General features: G+C 39.3%; 1 protein-coding gene across 1 annotated transcript in view; it reads left to right on the top strand.

Annotated features, from left to right (window-relative positions):
• CDK14 (cyclin dependent kinase 14) overlaps nucleotides 1–25,594 on the top strand; it is a 316,876-nt gene that overhangs the window by 160,419 nt on the left and 130,863 nt on the right. Inside the window, exon 8 of the mRNA XM_035897109.1 lies at nucleotides 19,913–20,033. Within this exon, the coding sequence (XP_035753002.1) occupies nucleotides 19,913–20,033 (121 nt within the window). The remainder of the gene's footprint in view (nucleotides 1–19,912; nucleotides 20,034–25,594) is intronic.

Genomic DNA, 25,594 nt, shown 5'->3' on the forward strand with positions numbered 1-25,594 from the left:
CATTCCTGCATGTTGCATTTTACTATGAGATTTCATCTCTTAAAACACATGAAATAGGTGAATCATTAAGTGATATGAGTTAGTCCTCTGTTGAAGGTGCTGTGCTGTTTGAGATGACTAGTTTTGTTATATATATGTATAAACCACTATGAACTTCTCTGATTTCCTCATATTATGTCCTTCAGGAGGCTGTGATGATGGTGCTCTAGCTTTGGTAGATACTGAAAACTCTGTGGATCATCTTACAAATGTTTCATACGGTGTGGGGGTTTTGCAGAGGGTGTGTGTAGGGGGGGTGTTGCTGAAACTCTATGGCTTTTGTGGCTGGGGAGAGGGAGGCTGCAAACTTTTCAGCTATGTTTTTAAGAAAACAAAAAAACCCCACCTTTCACCAGCACTGTTAAATGCCTTGCTGGCGGTGTGAACTGATCAATGAAATGTCCAGCTCAGACGTAGGTTGACCTCTCTGGATGTATTGCCTGACATTGCCATAGAGCAGAAGAAAGGGTGGGATGTGTGGTTTTGCCCTGCTACAGCAGGAAATGTAACCATAATTTCTGATTAAATTATTGCCTCATTGCAGCACTAGGCTAAATTACCCGGTGATGACATCAAAGGCAGGATTTTCCTAGGTTTGTGTAGGCAGGAATTTAAGGTTGACCGTTGTGTATGATTTTGAGAGAGAGACTAGAGATCTATAAGCACAACCAAGAAGAAATACCTGGTAGTGGACACATAAATGTGTAATATTGTGGAGAGGGTTTTTTTTGTCTCGTAAATTTGTCCTGACCTAACAGAAACATCTGAGTAATCTACTCTCATACACCAAGTGAAGATTATATATCTCCATTTATTTTTTTTTAAAGCTAGGTTTTCTTTCATGGCTCATGACCTCGTAAAATTGAAAACCAGATGGGTTAAATTTCTCTTCTGAGAACGAAGATGAAAAATTAGAAGTGATGAGGTTAAAGTCTGAAGGGTCATGACTTCTTTCACTGGAGGCATGAGAAATGAGAGCACACCCGCGTGCTCTCTGTGTGCATCCCTGTGCCTATTTTCTTCTTTAAACATTGGATTATTATAGCCCATCTTTCACCTTCCCAGTACAAAAGACTCTTCTTAAACAAGATGTAAAATACAGTCCTGTTTCTCTTTTATGTTTTTCTCCCATGAATGACTAATTCACAATAATAATGCACTTGGAAAGGAAGTTGGTTTAGATTGCATATTTGATTAATTACATGAGGAGCAGTATGGAAATTAGAGAGATGGGTGTTTTGCTTTCAAATGCACTCAAGGCAGGAGAGAACCTATCAAGAAAGCAGTTTCTGTCAGAGATATGGTTGACTTTGCTAGCACAGTAAATATAAAATCCTAGAGCAAAGGCCTTTTAGTCTCTAAGGACAAGACCTTCAGATTTTTGTTTCATAAGTTTACAAAAAATCAACAGCAGGGCTGAAGTTTTTCATTTGGTGTCAGGCTTATTTAATCTCCTCAGTGTAGAATATCAAATACTTAAAAGCAGGCTGTAGTGGATCATAGTTCTTGAATAAACAAGGTAAAAGAAAGGCTATTCATGCCTGCCAGTGCATTGCACTGTGGCTGAAGTGGAATCTTTGAATAACCGTGGGCATGTGTTTTTCTACAGCAGGGCTCCCAGACATAGATACTCCACTGTGTGGGAGTGTCTTTTGTTCAGATGAACGGTGGTTTGCTTTTCTGTTCATTGTGCTATAGCTGCTAGGAAATGAACATTTATGAGAAGACTCAGCAGTCAAATGAAAAGGGAGAACAGAACATACAGGCTTTACCAAATTAAAAATGGATGAGCTATAAAAAATGGCTTTCTTGAGAAGATATAATAGGGGAAACTACACCTTGAATAGTTGTTGCTATGAAAAATAGTCCTTGAACTCCATTCCAGCATTCTTTTTTTCAATGTAATTATAATTCCAGAGGATATTGAAGTATATTAGGAATTCTCCTTACGAAATGAAGTGCAAGAATTATTTTTGATCCTGTGGTGTGAATTTGGCTGTCTATGGGTTTGTTTATTTTCCCCCGCACATATGTCTGTCTTGAGTAGAAATAAAGTATTATAAACCTTTAATGAGTAATGCCATAAGCAATTACAAACTTAAGTGAATAGAGCCTTGTGCTTAATGCTAGTTACCGCACAGACTGGCCTCCATAGCTGTTCCTTAGCCTTTGGTTAGTCATTTTTTCACTTTAACTTTTCTTTGATCTGTACATAGATGCATTTATTTGGCCTTTGGACGTGTATTGACTTAAAAAAAGAAAATCTTTGAGGCTTTGTTTAGGAAAGTCATTACACAGTTTTAAAAGCAAGGTATGTTTCTAGAATAAATGCATTTATCTTAACCATAAACAGTGTCAAGTGGCTGTATGGCAGTGGATAGGAGCATGAACTCAAAGATCAAACGCTAAGAATATCTTTTTTCAAGAGGTAGTTGCGATCAGGTGATTATTAATGTAAGCAAACCAGTTGTCTAAGCAAATGTGTGATTCGTATTCATATTGAACATATTATAACCAGTGGCATGTGTCATTTCAGTGATCCCTTATTTTCAAAATGTCACTTTGAACCTCTAAGAAATGGGCACCAAAGGCTACAGGAGCAAATAGAAATGAAAACACCAGAGGAACAGACAAGCTAGGCTTACTGTCTTTGACTCAGCATGAAGATGCTTCTAAGTGGCCACTGTCAGAAGGGTCTGGGTCGTTGGGAGGGTTTAGATGGTAGCAACAGAAGCTCTGTGAGGAAATTAAGACATCTGGGAGGAAAATGTGTTGATGTGAAGGAGGAGGTGGGCAACAACAGGGTGTTGAGGAGGCAAAGGTAAGATGCTGGAAGAGCATGAGGGAGAGAAGCAATAATTTTGTGGAAAATGTAGGCCCAGAGCTAAGGGCCAGGTAATTTAGTCACAGCAGACTCTGATAAGGCTGAGGTGCTCCATGACTTCCTTGTCTTGGTCTTCATGAATAAGATTTCACAGGCTTTTGTTCTCAGAGATGGGGTTCAGGGAGGAAAGGGGTGAGTGGAAGAGAATTGAGTTAGGGGTCTTCTGAGAAATCTTGACCCATGCAACTTCATGGGTGCAGGCAGGAGGCCTTCTGAGGGTACTGGGAAAGCTGACTGATGCCAGGCTGCTCTCTATCATCTTTGATACATCTATCTGTGTAGATTTGGGGAGGTCCCAAATAACTGTGGAAAGGTTAATGTTGTACCCATTTTCAAGAAAGGCAGGAAGGAACCTCTGGGGTACTGCAGCTTGGTCAACCACCATCTCTGGGAAAATGATGGAGTCAATCTGCTTGGAAGTAATTTCTGTACATCCGAAGAAAGTGTTTGCTGGTTTTAATTAAGGTAAATCACGTTTCATCCATGGGATTGCCTTCTATAGTGAAAGGACTAGTTAGCTGTGCAGTCTCCCAGTACTTAAGAGAGGGTTACCAAAAAGATGATGGTGCATAGCAGGAAGGTGTTCTTCACTGAGGTGCACAACAGGAGAATGAAGGATAATGGTCGTAAGTTAAAACAGAACTTGGTATAGGGCTGGAAATGTTTGCTAAGAGAGTACTTCAGCGTTGGAGCAGCCCAAAGAGGTGGTGAAATCTCCATTTGCTTCAGTGACTGGACAAAGCCTTGAACAATCCGGCAGGCTGGACTAGGCAAATTCTCCTTCATGTGTGGTTCTTTGACTTGGTATATACCATGCTTTTTTTGTTTTGTTTTTTTTTTTAGTAATTGGGTGTTGGCATATAACTATTATGTATACTGATACAAAACAAGATTGGCTAATCAGTTATGTTTGCATCCAGATTATCATACTAAATAAACTCCATCTCAAAGTCCCTAAATAGCTGATAACAATCAAGTAGGAGGTGGGTCCCACCTTCCATGTGGGACTTTCCAGGAAGGATTTACTCTTTTTGTGCCTTGTTTATTTTACGTCCCAGAACATCCACTAACAGCCTAATATCTGCCTCTTCCAGGGACAATACAGACATTTAATCTGATCATAGTATGGTTACTCTTACATATCCTTAACTAAAGGGGTTGAAAAATATGTAGTTATACTTGTTAACAGAAGTTTTTGGATAAAACATTTGCATAGCTTTTGAGGATAGGCACATCGACATCATCTTTCAATGCATTGAGAAAATCCTCAGGGTGCATGGGTATAGAGAACAAAACATTTAAACTTAACTAGCATGTGAGGCAGTGGTAGTGCTCCTGAGGCTGGGAGAGAAACTGGCCAAATTGCTAGTAGGACCCTTGTTCTGCTTTATCTGTGAGTTGATCAGCCTCCTGCTGGGGATTGTATTTCAGGGGATTGCTTGTTTGTGAAACTTCCCTGCAGCCACCTTTCCCATTTGTCTTTTCTGCTAGGCCTTCAATAGACGTGAACTGCAGAAAGTGGGTGAATGAGAAGTTTGAAGACCTGTTTGGTCTCTTATTTTGGATTGTGCAGTTATTGTAAGTGCAAGGACCTCCAGTGTAGTCACAGCTTTTAATTGGGATGCCATTCTTTTTAGTATGCCGTGGCTCCAAGGCACAGTGTATGAATATGACTGAAGGTACCTGAGAGGCAGAAGTGCAAAATACTATTTCAAAGTATGAAACAACATGTCTAGAATGTATTGTTAGCTTGGCTATAGTTTGCAAGGATAGGAAAACTTGCTGATTGATACTATTGTTGTTGTTATTATTAAGACTTGAATAGACATTTCCCCTTCCCTCCTGTTCTCTGTCCTGATTTTTGTTAGTTTTGGCCCTTTAAAAAAATCTTCAAACTGTTGTAACACCACAACAAATTCTAGTGTTGCAAGGTGAGTGAGAAAGAGCATCAGGAACTTAGTGCTTTAGTGCTTTCAGTCAGAGGGTTGCTTTTTCTTCTCTGTGGGAGGGGGCTTTGGAGAGAAAAACAGCCTGAGAATCTTAATGGCAATGTCTTTGCTTTACTTTCCCAACTAACACTGACCCTGAAGCTTTTCCTGCCAGCTTTTTGTTGTCTTTGGAGATCTCCTTGCATGAGGAAGGAGCTGCAGGAGGTCTGCATTGTGGTGGAAGTTCTGCCTTAAGCTTTCAGAGTTTTATTAATATAAAGCCCTGTGATGTAGTAAAAGAAAGAATCAAGTAACTGTGGTTGAACCATGCATCCTTCTAGATACAGGGGATGATTAATAATAGATAGCAGGAGCAAAGAGGCTTGAGGTCTGTAATAAAGAGAATTATACTCAGTGGAGTTGCAGTCTAAAACGGCAGCTGAGTATTAAAGAGGATGTTTCCATGAATTTCCATATAGATTTTTCTGTGGGGAGCATGTCAGGGATATGTCACGAGGGACAAGACCGTTGCTGTATAGTTTACTGTTAAAAGCTATGTTGTCAACTTGAAAAAAAATCTTTTTTCACAGTAAGAATCCCATAAGGAATTTCTTCATAATGTACCATATAAGATTCATATGAAAGGTTGGATAGCATAAAAAATTGGTTGCATGGATAACTGTTATGTTTTTCTGTGTAAATGCTCCACAGAGCATCAGTTCTTGAAGATGCTGGTATGAGTTGTTACAGTGCCTGAACAGCTGGTACTTTATATTGTCGGCAATGCTTGATGACAATGTTTGCAAAACTCCTCCGAGAGTGTCTCTAGTTATGTAGGCTGGCTACCTCTGATCTTCCTGGCTTCAAGCGAGCTCGAGGAACAGCAGGCCATGGCACGGTCGGGCCCTATCGGGGCTGTAGAAATGGTGGACGCTGTCTGAAACGTTGTTGTCTCGGATAAAGGGAACCAGCTCACCCCACATGTGGGTCCACAGACCCCTCTAACACCCTGTCTGAATTGAACAGAGAAAGAAAAAGGCATTTCTTTCCCATTTTCCTGTGGGAGGTTGCTGTTACCTCAGGTGCAGCCTGTTCCCCTCTGATAACAGTCTTTGAAATCTGAAGAATTTGTTCTTGTAGCCCCCAGGAAGGTCAGTAATGGGTTTCTTTGAGGGCTTTTTTTGTATTAAATATCAAGAAATGAAGATTACTTCAGTGACAATGTTGTAAGTTGGAAAAAAAGGAAGTGGGAACCTGGAAGGTGAAACCTGAACTGCTCAATCTTGAATTAGCTTGCAGGTCTTTATAGAAGACAGTTATTTCTGTAATTAACTGTAAATACAGTGTTTTCCATTGAGAGCAGAAGCTAATGATGCTGTTCATGGTGGCAGCCGGGCTGGAGGCCCGGAGCAGCAGTGTGAGACTGTGTGTGTTTGTACTGGTGTAACCTCGAAGGCACACTACCAAGTCAGTGCAAAAAGCCTTTCCTGTCCTTGTTGCTTTCTAGATCCAGGGAAAAGGAGGCCAAAGCTCAGGAGTGGAGCTGATAGGTAGCTAGGGGACCTTCAAACCTTTTCTCTTGGAGGAAGGCTTAAAGTTGAAGGCTGTGAATGCTGTGGGTATTGTGGACCCAGAGACACATAGAAGGTGCTATGTTAGTTATTTACTCTCCCAGGATGACAGGCTTGCCCTCCACCCCCAGATGTTCCTTCTCAGTTTATAGAATCATAGAATCGCTTTGGTTGGAAAAGACCTTGAATATCATAAAGTCCAACCTTTAACCTAACCCTGACATCCCACCACTAAACCATGTCCCTACGCACCTCATCTATCCTTCTTCTAAATACCTCCAGGGATGAGGACTCAACTGCCCATTCCAGAGTCTGACAACCCTTTCAGTGAAGAAGTTTTTCCTAATGTCTAGCCTAAACCTGCCCTGGCGCAACTTCAGACCATTTCCCCTCGTCCTATTGTCCATTACCAGGGAGAAGAGGCCGACCCCCACCTCACTACAGCCTCCTTTCAGGTAGCTGTAGAGGGCGATAAGGTCTCCCCAGAGCCTCCTCTTCTCCAGACTAAACATCCCCAGTTCCGTCAGCCACTCCTCATATGACTTGTGTTCTAGACCCCTCACCAGCTTTGTGGCTCTCCTCTGGACATGTTCCAGCAATGCAACATTTTTCCTGCTGTGAGGGGCCCAAAACTGAACCCAGTATTCAAGGTGTGGCCTCACCAGCACCGAGTACAGGGGCACGATCACTTCCCTACTCCTGCTGGCCACACTATTTCTGATACAAGCCAGGATGCCATTGGCCTTCTTGTTTCTAACAGTATAACTGGCTGCTGCTGGAGAGTAGCCAAAGCTGCCTCCTTCCCCTCACCTCCCAGGAGCAAGGGCTTCACGTGCTGTGCTCGTGACCTTCCCTTATCTTGCCCAGAAGAGATCTGTGGTGGAGAGGGAGAGGAGATGTGTAGGTGGCAGGAAATCTCAAGTGACAGCAGTGCAAATGGGTAGATTTCACTTCTGGCATTTGGGCTGAAGAGTTCCTCTGTGCACTGTTTTAGAGGTGAAGATGTAGGAGACTGTGGTCTAGTGCCGTTGCAGATGCTTCTTGTTTCTCATATCTATTTGGTTTGTCATTCCTGTTGTGGATCTCAGTCTAATTTGCTTCATAGATCTGATGGTTTTATTGAGGTATCAGGTAAATCTAAATTAAAAAATCGCCATTGTGAGAGTCAATGCAGGAAAAATACCTTATGGACAGAAATTGGGTTTGATAGTCTATGGGGAAAGAATAGATTTGACACAGGTTTCCTATCTGGAGACAGCCCTTTGCAAAAATTGTGACTTTCATAGTTTTATTCAACTAAGACTTTAACTTCTCTCTAGTAACAGTAAATACAAAGTAGAGCCACACACTGAATTTTTGGCTGTGTCAGTCTTCACTAATTGCTTTTTAACAGTTGAAATCAAAATTCTTCAAATATACCAGCCTTTTCACCTATTACTAAAGTAGGTGCTGTAACTTAAGCCCTTCCCACTGAGAAGCACTGTGTAGGATTATTGGCTGATAAGGAAAACTTAATTTTTATTTTTTTTTAAACCATTAAGGAGCTGGAGATTGGTGTGACTCATAGATGGGTCCCCTGTTAAACACATCTCAGATTACTTAGGGTTCAATCCAGTTTCCCATTGTTACAAGTTAGAGTTATATTGAGCCTTTAAATAGGAGCAAAGCATCTTAATTATCCATTAAGGGCAATAAAGGAAGTTGGTTATGACACCATTAAAACAACTGTGATGAAAAATCTGTTTCAGTGTTTTGTACTTAAGAACAACATGGGATTTAGATGTCATCTGTACTGCAGCTAGCTTGATGCTGACTGTGATCTTGCATTATTACCACAGTCATGATTTTTTATCTTGTCTTGCATTCCCCACCTAAGTGTCAACCAGGCTGTTACGTGGTAATTGCACAAAAAGCACTGTGATCTGCTGTCTGTACAAGAGAGATGCATCCATCCAAATGAATCTGTAAATGTATTTAAAATCTGGGCAGTAATAACAAGGCAGGTTTTTAATTGAAAAAAAGCATTATTCAGTCACATGACCATGTTCTCCTATCAGTTTTATATGAGAACGTTTTCTCTTCCTACACATCTTGCTTCTTTTATAGCCTTAGTCTTTAGACTGCCGTGGCTACAAGCACCTGTATTTAAAATACTTTCTTTAGAACTTTATTGTTCTGAAGCTTTGTTGCTTGTTTCTGTTCTGGCAGTTATGGGGGAAAACGATGACTATGGTCATGGTAAAATTTTTGAATATAGCTATCCTGGTTGATCCCATAGTGCTCTTCAACTTTCCTTTTTTGGTCTGATTATGGTTTTGTTTAATGTTTCCTTATTTAAGAGAACATACTGTATTACATAGTGAGAAAATTATGCCAGATTTTAAAACTATTTTAATTTCATTAATGTGTTAATAGTAATGCAGGTTTATTTTACACAGGAAATAATCAGCCATTTGGAAATTAAAAGAGAACTGGAAAATGGTGTGGATTAAAGAAGAAAGTATTCATCATAAATCAGAACAAAAATATTGATATGCAAAGAAAAAGATTAACATGAACAGAGACTGGCAGTTCATTAAGAGAAATGTGCCATTTAACACAATATGAAATAATTCCATAACTGAGATGGCATTTTAAAGAGGTGATGGCTCTGTAATTTATAATGTTTGTTTTGCCCCAGACACTTCAAAACCTTACCTTACTGCAGTACAGTCACTTCTTATCTAGGTATTTTTGAATAATTTATGCAGGGTTTTTTCATTCCTTCTGAAGGACACAGTGCTGGATATATTAATATATTTATAGATGCACAGTTTGTACTGATGTAAATGAAAATCATGCTTGCAGGTCTGTCTGCATTAAGATGAGAATTTCCACTGCAGCAATTGGCCTTCATGATAGCCAGAAGAGGTCAGGCAGTGTTTGTCTTAGTAATATTTAACACTTCTCCAATGATTTACATTTCCAAAGAGCAGCACAAATGTTAACTCCACATAGCCACCCTTATATATGTTACAAATAATCAAACTATAAGTCCAAGAGGTCAAGTGAAATGTTGAAAAACACAAAGGTACCAATATTAAAAGTGGGAGGTCAGGAACCAGCGGCTTTTTGTCTGGGTGATGTGAGAACACTAACAGCTGCTTTGCATGAGGAGGAAATGCTGCTGCGTGACTTTGTGTTACATGGTAGGGGGAATGGCTGGTTAGATCTTCACCTTGGTAAAGGTGCCCAAAGCTCTCCTCCAAGGTCAGTTCAGCTTTTCCCACCTTTGGCTTTTATGGCTCATGATATGTCAGATATTATAGGAATGTTTTTTTGTGGTCATTGGAAATAAGGGAGAAGGAGACTTTTAGATGTCATCTCTTTCATTCCCACCCACAGCTATGAACATATTCAAGGGCTACAAAAATGATCCGAGGGCTGGAGCACCTCTCCTATGAGGACAGGTTGAGAGAGTTGGGCTTGTTCAGCCTGGGGAAGAGAAGGCTGCGGGGAGACCTGATTGCGGCCTTTCAGCACCTAAAGGGGGCCTATAGGAAAGATGGAGAAAATCTTTTTAGTAGGGCCAGCTGTGACAGGACACGGGGTAATGGTTTTAAACTAAAACAGGGTAGGTTTAGACTGGATATAAGGAAGAAATTCTTTACAATGGGGGTGGTAAAACACTGGAACAGGTTGCCCAGAGAGGTAGTGGAGGCCCCATCCCTGGAAACATTCAAGGCCAGGTTGGACGGGGCTCTGAGCAACCTGATCTCGTTAGCAGTGTCCCTGCTCACTTCAGGGGGGTTGGACTAGATGACCTCTAGGGGTCCCTTCCAACCCAAAACATTCTATGATGATATTCACATCCTTCTTATTGCACCGATTTTTAAGTCACTTGGACATCAATTTTTTCAGTTATGTTAGTTCTTGTGGCTATATTTGCTTTTAAGGTTATTTCATTGCAATGGCCTTTAAGTTAGGTATTAACTGCTGTGGGTTCATTTGTTTGTAAAAGCAGATACTGAGGATGAGGCATTAGAATGGAAAAACTTTTAATGTCGATGCTGTCATCACTGATGTTAAATTATGGACTCTTCAAGCAGGCTGGAAATTTGACTCAGCTTTGAACTGTCTGTAGACCTTAAGAAAAAAATTATTTTTTTTTTTAAAAAAGGAATAAGAAAAAAATGCAGTTTTTCACTGAAATGTACTTTATAAACACACATGCCTGATGATAGCTTCTTGAAACTTTGGCAGTTCTTTGCCCATTCTATCTTACAGTGCTCAGGATTACCACCAGCTTTGCTACACAGGTTGCAAATGCTAAATGAAATGTGCTCACCTGTACTTACAATTTGCTCATACATACAAACTTGAAATAGTAAACAATTTAAATAAAACACGAAATGTTTCAAAGATACTAATAATATGACAATAGTATATTGTTTGTGGTCAAAATACTATCAGGGATCCTTTGCTTGCAATCTACAAGTAGTGTTTATCTAGCATTGCATGGAGAAGTACATCCGTAGCCTTTAAGTTGAATGAAAGAATAGATAAAAGAATGGCTTGGTTTCAGTACACAAATTTTCACTTGTTTTACTCAGTTACAATACAGGGTTCTGCAATTCTATGGACTTAGTAGGCTTACATCTGTACATAATAGACTAGATTTGGTCATATAGCTCCAATTTTGGTGTCCTGGCAGTGGCATTTCAGTGTTCCAGTATCACTGTAGAGAAAGATGCCGCATGAGAAACATTTGCTTTTTAACTACATATTTCCAGATACTGTTAAGGCACAGCCTTAATGCTCTTCTAATGTAACTCTTTTAAAAATGAAATTGTCTGTTTTCATTTCTTCTTTTTCTCTGACAAGATTGTATTAAGAACTGATTAGGTGGTTCCGCAGGAATACAGATGCCTGATTACTGATGCAAAGTCAAATAATCATTTAGACCTAAGCATATTGGAATATCTCTCATAAAACTTTTCTTCTAAGATTTGTGATTCAGCTAATTTAAGATGACATATGCATTAAATGAGTTTTGAGGAGCAATTCAATTGAACAGGTGAATCGGAGACTCCAGAGACTCCTGTCGTAAGATGTTGCTTTAGAATACTGCTTTACAGAAGCAACAGTACTTACACAGGTTTTCTTAATGGTTTCATACTTGAAAGCAAAGTGAAAATAATTTTTAAATTAGTGAAAACTAATTCTCCTATGGTCATTTTGTTCTTTGATGCATTTCAAAAAGCTTTGAAGTAACTGTTTTGGGGTAGGGGTGTTTTTTTGTTTTTTTTTTTTTTTAATTTTTGTTTGTTTTGCACCAATGCCGGTGCTGTACTGTACTGATGTTTTTAGATAATTTTTCTCTGACATAAGCCAGAGCAGTCATAGGTGTTTTTAGATGCCATGGGTGTTACCTAGTATGTGAACGTATGCACTAATGTGATAGCACATGCAAAATGTACTGGAGCTCTTTGGCAGAATGGCCAAGACGGTGTTTTATCTGCTAAGGAAATACGTAAGCTGCAGAGTATAATGTATTGTAGCAGTTACAAGAATCAGCTGAGTATTTGTCTTATCTATAAATAGTCTGGCTCAGGTACTGGAGGCAGCCTGGATTAAACTCCATGATCGCTAGAGAACCATTTGTGCCAGGCAGGGCTGGATAATGGAACAGACGCAGCTGCGTCCTGCAGCATGGAAATGGATGCTCGGGTGACACCTGAGCTGGAAGAGCAGGCACATCAAGCTTAATTGCATCGGCTGTGCAGTGCAGGGGCCAGGAGTCAGTGGCTGCTGCTGCGGCTTTGTGCTGTTACAACGTAAGTCAGACCTTGTACTGTAAGAATTGATGGTTTCAATACCCATGTGCTGACAGTTTTTCAAATTCACAAATTCCACTCCTGCAGGGTAATGTCAAATGGTAGTGTTGTTTGATTTATAAATATAATAGTTGTTAGATCTGCTTTTCAAAAGTACTGTGTGTTTGTAGATGTTAAACTTGTCCGAATACCTGCTTCTCCATGTAGCCCTGTTCTTGTAAAATTAACTAGTTCCTGGGTTCTGATCTGTTTCTAAATAAATTCGCAGGCACTTGATTAGGCTGTTAGTACCTGACCATGACTTGAGGTATTCTCTTTGTCAAAGTTCTCCAGATATTTTACCTCTAGATGGGAAATGATGGATCAGCAAAATTGTGGTATCCCACTGGAACAAATAGCTCCATAGAGCAACATCCCAATGGTCATGCGAATATCGTTGCCTCTCATCAGTGTTCCAGCGCTCCACAGATAAACTGCACTAAGCTGTGGACCCCATTAATGGAGGGAGAGAGTAGCATGTGTTTGCTGTGGCATCACCTTGCCCGTGCCAGTGTTGTATGGTCAGCTAAGAAACAAAATTACCTTAATGTAACCAACTGGGATTACATATTTGAATATAAAACTCTCGATGAAACTTAGGGTTTGTGTTTCTGTTTGGATGACTGCGAATCACTACATTAGCACCAAATTGTGCTTATTTAACAGTTCTTCAGCTGCTGGATTTAATACAACATTAAACTAGAAGGATTTAAATGGTAGTGCTGCCCTGTATATGATGGGCTTCAATCTGGTGTGTGTTCAGTCCTCTTAGCACCTGAACTAGTGTTGATCACATGTGATGATTTTCTAAAAAAGATAAGTCTTACACAGCACAGAGCAAGCGTAGTTATTTTTTTACTGGTGTGTCATATTTAGCCTGTCTCATGCAATATGTCAAGTACCTACAGCACTTTTATCAAGTGCTAAGTTATCAAGGTACCAGTTGATAAGGGTTGGCTCCTTTTTACTTGAACCCCAGAAGCAGTCATCCAAAAATGGCTCTTGCAGTCCTGCTTTTAGTTGTAGAGATAGGGATCATGGTAAATTGTTAACTTCATACACAATAGCCTGCAGTAAGCTATTAACGTCTGTGGTCGGTGCTTGATGGGCTACTACATTTCACCAAATTGCACATCCACAGCGCTCAGTTTGTCTCCATACAACACGTTCCCCCTGGATCACTTCATTTTTTCTTTTCTGAATTCCTTTGATTTGTTAGGGGAAAATCCTAATGACAGTGAAACATTTATACCTCAAAACCGTAGGAAAGTGGTCTGTTACCTTTCTGGTCTTCAGCAAGCCCACATACATACATTTTTTTTTGTTATCATTATTATTCTCTTTCAAACTCAAATAATTGTCCAGTATCGGGCTCATTCATTCAAAGCTGCTTCCCGGTTTTCTCCCTTTTCTCAGGGATTAAAATATCCTGAGATGCATTACCTCTCGTTTTCAGTGGAGAATTATTTTCTGCCTGTTTGTCCTTTCTAGAACTTCCTCCCTGCGCTCTGCAGATCTTCCCAATTTAAAACCATCTGTTCAGCCATTGTTAACTCTTTGCTTCAAACCTAATAACTTCACTGTGGAAGGAATAATTCTGACATTTTCACTTACAGCCTTATTAGCAAAGTGGTGTGTTCATGCTGGGATGTTATTAGGCGTAGAGGGCATCATCTTCAGATAGATTTTTTGTGAGACAGCAAACTGAGGATCATTAAGTAAAAATCCAGAATCTGGAAAGCAAAATTTAAATCAGTCAACTGTTAAGGTATTGTGGGCACGTATACTATACCCATAATGAATCCAAGCCTTTTCACTAATGCAGAAGTTATCTTTGATGCGAAATTGGTTGCTATCCTTGAGTTCTGTTAGCTTTTGCTTACAGTGTTGGTGCAGATTGTTTCTTTTTTTTTTTCCTGCACACACTGTTATTTTTCTGCTTCCAGACTAGCAGAGGCAGTTTGAACATACTCATGCTGACCCAGAAGGCCATGGGAATAGATATATTTTCCCAGTGTCGAAAATGGAACATGTATTTCTTTTGCACTTCCATACTACTTTCTGATTGAAACCGAATTTTTAGTGTGTTTCTTTCTGCTAATAGACAGTGAATGAATTTGGCACTCATGGTGCATGTTCAGCATCAGTGGGCTTTTTCAAAATGTGTCAGAAATTTTTTATAAGGATTTTAAAGCAGGGAAATAAACAGCTTTTATAGCTAGGATGGCTTTCAGTCAAATTAATCAAAGGGATCTTTTAATGTACAAACAGCTGAGCTCTTTCTCATATCCCACTTTTCTACTGCCTGTGATCCTTTCGGAGAGAGGAAAGAGGTGATGACGAAAGAGATGGTGCTGGAGTTGTTGAAAAAAGAAAAACACTTTTCATGAGGGCTAGAGTCGTTCTTTCTGGTAGCAGAAAAAGTATTTCTGTGTTTCCCCTTTCTGTAACTTTGTCAAATTGACGGTTGAGTCCCACTCACAGACCAGAATAATTATCATCTGCATTACTGTCAGTGATTGTCTGAAGACACACATGAGATAAGATTTGCAGGGGAAAATAATCTTTTATTAGAACAACTGATAGAGATGGAAAAACCGGACTGGCTGAGAGGCACGCTTGCCTTTTGCCTTACTTAATGCTCTCTGTCTCTTGAAGACTCCTGCGCTCCCTAATTAGGCTCTCCCTGAGAGTGGGTAACTTTTATAAATGAACAGCGCTACCATAATCTAGTGGCTATATTAGGACTCGGACATAGGATATTGTAGGTAATTTATCTTATTTGAAAGGAATTTAACTCGGATGCTCTGGTAAAGCTGCGTCTTAGAGATGGATGTGTTCAGGTGAACAGCAGAGGGGCCTAAAGGCTGCAGGATGCTTTTGATTGCCCAGCCTGACTTCTGGGTTAGAGAACTGACTGCTTCATTGAAGCAGTGTCAGCGTTTCCACCCATTTTACTTCTGTTTTGTTGTCGTTCAGGTATTCACTGAATAAATATGCTTCTGCTGGAAAACGAGTAGCTGAGTAAACAGGTTAAGTGAAGTTGACAGTTCATGATCTACAATAGAATACATTAACAATATTTTAATGTTGTTACTGAATCATAGTTATGGTTTTATAAGCCGTTTACCTCAAACTCTAGGTAATTGTTAAAATAAACAAGACAGGAGGCTAAAAAAGGAAGGATGAAAAGAATCTGAATCAAGGAAAAACAGCAACAAGAAAACCTTATTTTTTTTGTAATATGCCTTGCTAGAGCCCTTTTTGATATATCTAAATCAAAATAGTAAACAGCTCAACACATTTAAGGTGTAATGGAAAGGGAAACCATGCATATGGTTGGCAAGCCCTTGCTTTTGCAGATGTGACTGGCTTCCTCATTTGCAGAATCATATTCACTGTGAACAAAGGCTTCCTGGTTATCATAGGGACTTGACTAGAAAGCTATCCTGCAGCTAAAGAGATATCAAATATTAATATTTGCGCTCGTGTAGCCAAAGGTGTGTGTATTGAATAGGTCTTGAGTCTGGATATAGCTACAGCCTCACGTAAAAGCCAAATACAATTTAAGACTTACAGTGATAAATCAGTGCAGTGTGTTTTGTCAATAACTAATGCTAGGTAAAATCAGATACAACCTCTGAGTCTGAGATAAAAGATAAAGCCAGACAAAGCAGAGAAAATTGTATTTACCAAGGAAGGAAATACCTTCTTACTTTTTTATTTTTTTTAAATTCAGAGGTGGAAGCAGGAGGAGGTTTTGTGTATTAAAGACATATACGTGCATAGGCATAGATCATTCCCTGTATTTTAAATACAGGGCATTGCAGGGTATCCTGAGCTGTTGTTTAATGAATGAGTTAAAAGAAAGTTGTGGTTTGTGTCACAGCACAGGTAGATGTGCAAGCCTTGCAGTATGTAAAGCATCAGAACAGTTTCCTCTTTCAGTTTGGATAAATAATGGCTATGGAAGTAAGTGCCTGGAGAATGTTAAACACTGTCTGTTCTTCCCATAATCACACACAAGTTCCCCAGTGAGTCTGACGCGACCTGACTTTTAATAACTGGGCCTTACGCTTGGCTTCCCTCTCTCAAAATAAGGCTGCAACAGCAGGACACGTGTTGACCTTTTATCTTTCGGAAGACCCAGGAACCGGAGGGGAGTTCACTGCTAGTCAGGAGGTCCTCCCTCCACCTTCCCAGGCAGAAAAGTGCTCAAGCAGCAATATGTAAATATTGGGTACTCACCTGGTGATCTCTCCATTTACCTTTTGGCTTTTATGCACACTGCCCATTAAGGTTTGAAGTTTTGATGATCCCCCATGAGCTCTGTCTTTTTAAAACGAGATTGTCGCTCTTCCTGTAGTGTAACCATGGAAACAGACAGGGAACCCTTAAAGAAAGTGATCGAACATGCTGTGCTAATTAATCCTACCCTTCATTTTTCTTTCAGTTGAAGGATGTGGTTAAATAAATTTTGCATGAGTAAGCATATTTGGATGTGCAAAAGGGTATAAAATATGTAGCAAATTTTCTTGCAAAAGGATATCTGAAAAAAACCCCACCCTGGTAACTGTCGTCTATTTGCATCTGGAGCATCAAAACAAGAAATGCAGTATCTTGCTGATGTTTCACATGCATATTTTGATAGCATTCTTTTTAAACTGTAAATATATCTGAAAGATGAGGATATTTTTTCATGCCTTAAGTGTGATGAGAGACGTTTGCATTAATTTTGAGTCTTCAAGTGAAAGTGTTCATAACTGCAAACGCCTTCTTTGTGCAGAGTGTTACTCAGAAAAAGCAAACTTTGCTTCCTCCCTGAGAGAAAGCAGCTCCTCCGAGGTGTTAGCCTAGTTCAGGTCCTTTCAGTTCTGCGCAGGGAGAGCAACTGACTGAACAGAGGCACTGTGCCAAATTATCCTCTGCCAATTTTTAGCCTTTATGAGTATTTCCCTCAGTTGTTCCCTCCTGCTTTCCATTGGGCCATTTAGATTCCAAAGTAGTGTATGTGCCCAACTAGGAAACCAATTGGCCACAACTTAAAACATATGGCCTGTACCCATAAACCTCTTAAACCTGGTGATGCTGTCTGATGCCAATGCATGGCCTCAACTTGCTTTTACAAATTAAGGTTTTGGTTATAACTTTCTCCAGTCCGGTAATGATCTTCTTCTAACTGAGAAAACAGATGTAGCAGCTAACTTCAAATGAGGCTTCCATGGTGTTTTGGGAGTGAAAAGCAGATTAAAGAAAAACATTTATTTGTCCAACAGTCTGGGATTAGCCCAAAAGGGCCATCCTTTGAAAATTGGATGGATTTTAGTTAACCTGGAACGGATTAGAGGTGGAGGAGATCTAGAAGCACTGGGCCGAGGAAATAAGATGGGCAGCAGGCCAACAGGGTGGGAGGACTGGTTCCATGCTGAATGGTCACACAAAGAGGAGGAAAGGCGTGCTTGGGCTGACTGTAGCACTTGCAAAGCTCCATCCTGGCCAGTAAAGTGCCATAAACTGGCAGGCAAGCATGGATATTGTATTATTTGCAGTATGATTCTGGTATGGCAAGTTGGGTACTCATTCCTCCTTACACGGGAGATTTCTTGAGTGTGTGGATCAAAGACATGTCATGGAGACCTGAATACATTTTTCACCCCACAAACTCTAAAGTTTTTTGACAGTTTTCCCCAAATCACATGATGTTCCTGGCTTCTTAAAAATGCCTTTTCCCTGCCTGCCTATGCCTTTTCTCCTATCAAAGCTAGATAGAAGATTAGAGAGGAAATCTTTTGCAACCAAATCCAGTTTCCCTCAGGCAAGACTAAGAGGGGGCTCAGAAAGGCAAAGAAGGGTGGAGGCATTCGCCATCCAGGCTTCTCAAATCCTTTCATAATTTTTAATTAGCTTAATAATAGTAGGTCCATAGCCACAAATTCAGGGACTACTGTTTCAGTTTGGTTATGTGGGATATAGGTGCTCAGAATTGTTAATGTTTTTCTGGCCTAGGAATAAGAACTTTTCACCAGTTACAGCATTTGGTAGTTTCTGATCTTCTAGAAGGAAAAACATTTCTCTGGAGGTGGTGGCACTGCAGAGCGTGTGATGTGATCTCTCCTCTGGCCTCTTTGGGGCTGTACCTGGCCAATCCTAAACTGTCTGTGTGAGCCAAGTTATTCATCAAGCTGGTGTCCAGGTGCACAAGCATAAAAGAGATGGAGGTCTGAAAACTTTAAAAAAAAAGGTTATTCATATTTGAAATGTAGGGTTTTTATTAGATGAAATTCTGGCATACAAGTGAAATTATTCCCCTACACTGGTCTAATTGCTATAATCAGCTGATAATGCAACCTACTGGCAAGATTTGCCATCATTACTATGGAGATATATTCACTGAGATTAACTGTTCTTAAATAGCTTCTCCAGTCTATTAAGAATAGAGGTGCAAAGGACTCTCATCTGTACTCTGATGCGAATTATATTGCATATTTCTTTCTGAGTGTATGACTTTGCTTTTTGGTTTCTGTAAAGTGTAAGACATGACCTTCTGTTTTAGTGATTTCATTTGTTTTCTGAAAGGAAAATTGGTAGTTCTTTGTTTAGGAAGACACAAAAACCCCCAGTATCAGGAAATCTCCTGATTTCCATTACTTGTGTATGTCTGGTGTTCCCAGCGAGGGAGCAGACAGTCTCAAGGCAGTAACTAGGAGCAGATTATTTGGAAAAGGTGTTTGTAGGCCTGTGATGGGAACATTCACCATAGCCCTGAAAATCTTTTTCCATTTCCTGGAGGAGAGAGGCTGCTGTAGGAGAACCGTTAGACTGGTTTTAGCATATGAGAGTCTTTCCTAAAATCTTTGCAATTTTACATGATATAGATTATGGTTGTGTAGTAATGTGAATTATTTTAAATGACTGACAAGCTTAAAAGACAATTATTGAAATAGTATATCTTTAGTAGGCCACAGGTTTCACTGAAATAATTTCTGCTTCTGAGATTGGTGCACTGCCAATACACATTTGTTGAGAGAGAAGAATTTTGCACATACCATTTTCTGATGTATTACTGCAATATTAATATTTATTTGAATGGTAATGTGTAAACGTGTCTATTGCTTTCAAATATAAACTTGAATAAGCAAGCTGAGGTTTGCAGTGTAAACTCTAGAAGGTTTTCTTTGGCTCCCCTAAAAAAACTCAAATCTCATCTGTGGCACTATTTTTCTGGGACTTTCCTTTTCATTTCTTTTTTCTAAATAACATTGAAATGAAAGACTATCAATGCCTAAGGATGAGCAGTTAATGGAAACAAAAATCTTTTTTTATTTTTCTTTCATTTAGGTATACCACAATGTATCTTTGCATCTCTCCAGGGCCTGTGGTTGTCATTATGAAAAGCGTATTTTATTATTCCTTCATAAGATTCACAGCTCTGTTAGCCTGGTGCTAAATGATAGGTGCTACCATGTTCTTTCATTAAGTAACTTATTTCAACACTAGAAGAAAAAAAAAAAAAAACGCTTGCAACATGCCATCATACTGTGTGATGTGTGCTCATATATCCTTTTAGGATCGTAACTATACAGCAAATTATTTCTTAGTTTTGTTTGCATTAATTTATTTGTATTTATCCCACAGGTCTTGCAAGAGCGAAATCAGTTCCCAGCCATACGTATTCCAATGAAGTGGTAACCCTATGGTATAGGCCTCCAGATGTTCTTCTGGGATCAACAGAATATTCTACCTGCCTTGACATGTGGTAAGTACAGAGTTCTTGCACAAGGCTCTGTGTAGGTGCTTTAGTTCTGATTTTTTTTTAGGCACATAAAACAAATAAGTAGCAAGATTAGTGGTACAGGTTAAAAAACTTGTGTGTCGTTATCTGTGTGGTTCGCTCAGTGTCGCCCTAAAGGAATGCCCTCCTGCCACCCCACCGGTTGGCAGCTGGTACCTGCTGTTGACACACCACTTAGAAGAGCCATTGGTGCTTTGCAAGAGACTTGAGTTGTTGCTTGACTTTTGTAGTCTTAGTGTGGTACTTTGATAGTATATGGTACTTGTTTTGCAGAAGACAGACTTTCACCATGCCCAGCTGTAGCTAGGACAAAACCAGCATTCTCTGAATGTGAGGGTACAGCCTCAGTTCTGTAAATCAGTGTGTGACACATCACTGAATAGTTTTCTTTCAAACCTACAGATTTTATTTAGGCCTGCAGGTTTGGAAGGGCAGTTTGATCTGTGCAATATATAGCACCATGCTCCTTTTTGATAACATCATTTAGTCCTGTGTTGAATAAAGAAGGTGCTTGGGGTTTTGACTGTTAGAAACCAAGGTGGAGGTGCTTCGTTTAACCTGTAGGTTTTGAGGTCACAGGATCTCTGTAATCTGTACAAATTCTTAATTAGTAAGAGCTTCAAATGTATTAGTAGAAGCAATGCATGTTGATTCAAGAAACAGAAATGTGGAAAAAAAATTTTCCTTACAAAGAAAATCTCATGCTCTGGAAGACGTTAATTTTTTTTTAATGTGTGTTTGACTTTTTAAATGCATACAACTCATTTCATTTGAGAAAAAATAATATTCTGAGCAAGTTTCAGAAAGATATAATGATTTATTTGTAGTTTGGTGAAATATCTTTCTTTAATACAGACAACCTAAATTTAGAATAATGATTATGTTAAAATCTAGAGGTAACTGTAAGATAAAGTTAAAAGGACCTTATGCTTACGTAAGGGTGGGTAAATAATATTTGTCAAAGTAATCTTGCAGCGTAGTGCTGAAACTGATGATCTAGCAAGGATTTTTTTTTGCTGAGGAAGGGAACTAAGCATGACTAGGTTGTGTTTAGTCCTGTAGCCAAGATCAGGGAATGTGGGATGAAAAGCTACATTTTCCTGAAAATCTCATCTAGCTTTTCCCTGTATCACTAAGTCTTGACCCCTGGGGACAGGAGTTAGAAGCTGCAGGATTGTTTCATTCAAAGGGGTAGCAGAGTATAAATACTAGAATATCTAATACTTCTAATATAACCGGGCCTCTGGCTGCTGTAATTCCTTGATGTGTAAGGGTGGGTGAACCAAGAGCCAGGAAAGGGAGGGGAGGGTGAACAAACTTCTCCAAATGTGAACGTTGTGATACTGCAACTCCATCAGAGAGGAGAAGGCAGCATCTTCTGTATCAGCTGTCTGGTTTTCTTCAAACCATTCTCCACCTCACAGAGCTGAATTCCCCCTGCATCTCAGCTTCTCATCTATCCTAAAACTGTCCTGTTTTCCCAAAGATTGGATTCAACCTGGTGTCTTCACAAACTGTATGCAAACTCCGCATCCCATCTGCCCGTGACGTTTTGCAATCGCCTCCTTTCCAAGATGCACTGCTGTCACTCTCAGCAAGAAGCTCAGCTTGCTTGGGGTGAGGCAGGACAACTGCACCAGAAGATGGAAGTAGTTGGGAAACACAAATAGTTCTTTCTCCTCACCCTCTTATAGTTCAGTCTACATGTGTTCAGTTCTTGTGAGTCCCACATCTTTGTGTACCTCAGTACATACATGTATCAGTTTGTGAAGTACAATGAGAATGAGAGAATAAATGGAAATGGCTAAAGAAAATTTTTAAATGCTTTAAGAGAGCAAACTGCTCCAAAAGCCCTCTCAAATGTTTTTTTTAGTCAAAAGAACCATTGGATTTTTTTTTTTTTTTACATTTACCAATTAAAAAGAAAATCCACTTTGAAATTAAGTTTTTTGGGGTTTTTTGTGGTTTTTTTTTAAACTCAACAAAAGATTTTAAACCATTTTTGATTATCTTTTTCCACAAAGCAAAATGGTTCAATAGTTTGCCAGAAATAAATCTTTTAACATTCCTCCCAATAATGATTTTAGTAAGGGAGCTATTAAAAAGTCCAGTCAAGCTATGTGGTGTTACTGTGATAGAGATCAAATGAAGCCATGCAGCTAATAGAAGCATTTTAAACTCACTATAAGTGCAGACTGAGCATTTCCTTCATAATCATATGTTTATATTCAAATTACATAGACAGCAGGGAAGATCAAGGAAGGACTCAGAATGCCACTTCAGCAATCCAGGTCATTATTTTGTGTCCTGACAAAAATGATGCAAGAGTATTGGGGGAAGAACAGAATAATTACATCTTCAATAATATCAATAAATGATGTCCTCTTGCACAGAGCATTTCATATAGGTCTGAAAAAGATCCAGGTGCTCAGGGAGAGAGGTGCTGAGTTCTGTTTCAAATGAAAAATTAAATTGTACTGCTCTTGTACTAGATTTGTAGCCCTTACAGAATTTTTGCTGCCCTGTACAAACTGAAGAACTATGAAAAGCTTAGAAAAAAGCCCTAGTAATACAGTTTATTTCACATGTCAGGGATTTGTGTAGAGGCTCAGCTACTGCCACATCAGAAATCAGATTAGAGCAAATGTATATTGTGTGTGACAGAAGAGCTTTAGGTTTTTATTTCTATGCTTTGCTGGGTTATCTGAGACAGCGCTTCCAGTTTGATGTGAGAGGTGTAGTTGCACGTTAAGGTCACTTATGCTTATTTGGCACATCTAACAGTGAGCTCTGCTGGAGCACAGGCAGGCTTGGGGCTTTATTTATACAATGGTTGTACATAGCTGGGCCATAATTACATTAAAACCACTTAGTGGGTTACCAGAGTGGGAGGAAGGGAGATGTGGAGAAACCCACCTACCATCGGATTCCAAGATAATTTGGTAATTTGTTATCAAAAGTGTGTTTGTAGCATTAGCATTTTTATGCAATTACTGGCATTATGTCCTTATGGCAGCTAGTGTGTGCTCTCCTGTGTCCTTATTGATCATCACTACATGATGACAAAACTAGGCAGCCGCTTCACTAAATATTTAAATAATGCTGAGGTAGGAAGCACAGCTGTTTCTTCCATTTAGAAAAAAAAAAAAAAAAGACACGGGGCCTTTGCTATAGCCATGATAAATGACATTTCATGGTGGTTCCCAAAGAACAGAAAGTGGGCTCCTACTGAGTAGAAGGCCAGCTGCATGAAAAAGAGTCCAAATATTAACCACTGGGCAGTGGCTGGGACGCAGGTGGCAGAGGCTGTGGCTGGTTTTACACTTCATTTGCCGGTGTAGGGCATTAGGATAGTAACTAAAAGCTAATGATCCACATGCAATGTTACATTCTCCTGCATTCTTCTTTAAATAGCCACTGGCAAATAAAATAATATTAATGAAGACGTACATGCATTAGTGGTGTCAGGCTGGTGATGGAAATCAATGTGCTGGGCTTTGTGATTTACTGCTGACAGCGTTTGATACAGCGGCATTGTGTGAATGTATTATATTACCCACAACTGCATCAAAGAGTTGTGATAACCTTTGATATACCTTTTTCTTCCCCCCCTCTTGAGGAGGACTTGCTAGCAGCTAGGCAAATGGCTTTGCATTGCCTCTGGTGCAGCTTGTCCTAATCCTTGAATTTTACAGCTCTTTGAAAGTCAATGCAAGGAAAATAAGCTTCAGTACATAAAGGGTTTATGTATTACTAAAACCCATATATAAGTAATACAGAAACATAGGGAAAAAATCCCCAAATGAACCTGTTCTATTTGTTCCTTAACAGGAAGAATACAGTATTAGTAAACGAAGCAATTTAAACAGGTTATTAAATCCTTTCTGATTCTGGTAATGCCTGTACTGCTACATCTGGGTTGCTTTCATGAAGAAGTCACTGGGGATGTTTTATTTTGAAGTGCAGCTGGCTTTAAACTGTGTTTGCTAACAGCTGGCGATTTTTTGCATATCCTGTTGTTTTGCTGTTAAAAAATACTCTCTTAGTCACAGTTCAGGTAACCTAAGAAGTTATGTGCCATGATATATTTTAAATTCACTTTTATTAACTAACATCAGCTATGTTTAGTGCTGCGGAAGAAATCACTTAAAACTAGGCCAGTCAAATGTTATGAAAGTGCTTATTAAATCACTGTTATTTAACTTCGTAACATCTGGATTGATATACATGATTTCAAATCTGATCTTAATTTAGGGAAAGCTCTTCATATGGAGTTTTCCTACCCTATTATTAGAAAAATAAATGGCATTTTTTCAGGAACACACCACTTTCCACACATAGCCTGCTCCAAGTGCAGATTTGAGTGCTCACTGTAGTTCCATGCATGCTTTCATGAATATTTGACCAATGAAGACCTACGATGGTAATTAAGATATTTATTAAATAAAAATGGATCTTATCTTAGACACAGGTGCACCAAATTATGTTTTTACACAGGGGACATTACAAAGGCATCTTTATCCTGTATCTGCTGTAAACAGTTTGCAGTGAGAGAAATCCGAGAGCAGGAGTCCCAGTACGCCCTGAAGAAATACTGCTTGGGGCCTGAGCGAGAAAACAGTGTAGGGTAAATTAGTTCTTTTGCCCTTGATGTTCTTTATGATTATGACTTCCACTCCAAAGAAATGCTAATCTTTAGGATTAGGATATTAGGGTGAGGATATTGTGATAACTATCAAGGTATTGTTAATTAAACTTCTTGTGTTGTCCCTGAGTTCTTCAAAAGTTTTATCAGCTGAATTGGCTTTTGATGGGAAAATTCTCATAGGGTCGAATTCATAGAAACAGTGTGTGAGGAAACTGTCTTGGTCTGTAGTTATTGAAAGGGCATTTCAGTTCCTGTCTAAAACCTACTTTTATCTATTTGGAACATCAAATTTACTATCACTTTTCCACTGCTAGTAATATGTTTCATGTCTGTCAGGAAAGTACCTTATAAAGGCATCTGGATCCAAAAAGGAAAACCAGGAAGAACATGTTCAACATGGAAAAAATCTCATGGCAAAATGTTGCTCAAGTTTGAGGATTATTTTCTTGACCATTTTTTGCATTCTGTTTTTACAGAACAAGTGAGTCTAATAGAAAGATTCTTGCAAAAAGGGATCGTGTGCATTTTAATCCTTCATTACTATAATATTTCTTAATATAGAAACTGAGCATTGCTACAAAGGGTTGGGTCATAAAACAAATTTCTGGAGCTTTTATTTCTAGGTAGTCAGTGACACAGGCAAGAACATGAGCACTCTATTCACTTGAAATTACAATTACTTCAAGACTGACTGTAAAGAAATACTTGGAATTTTCATACTTCCAGGTAAATTATTTTTCATTCATGACATCTCATTTCTGCAGAAATCTTAATGTTCTTTGTTGTTATGGAAAGGAAATTTTGCTTCACTCATTACTTCTCATGTGAGAACTGTAATCTGTTTGCCTTATTGCCCCTATCCTTTGATCAGACTGCA

Source organism: Egretta garzetta, unplaced genomic scaffold, assembly GCF_000687185.1.
Source record: "Egretta garzetta isolate BGI_Z169 unplaced genomic scaffold, ASM68718v1 scaffold30, whole genome shotgun sequence".
Lineage (NCBI taxonomy): Eukaryota > Metazoa > Chordata > Aves > Pelecaniformes > Ardeidae > Egretta > Egretta garzetta.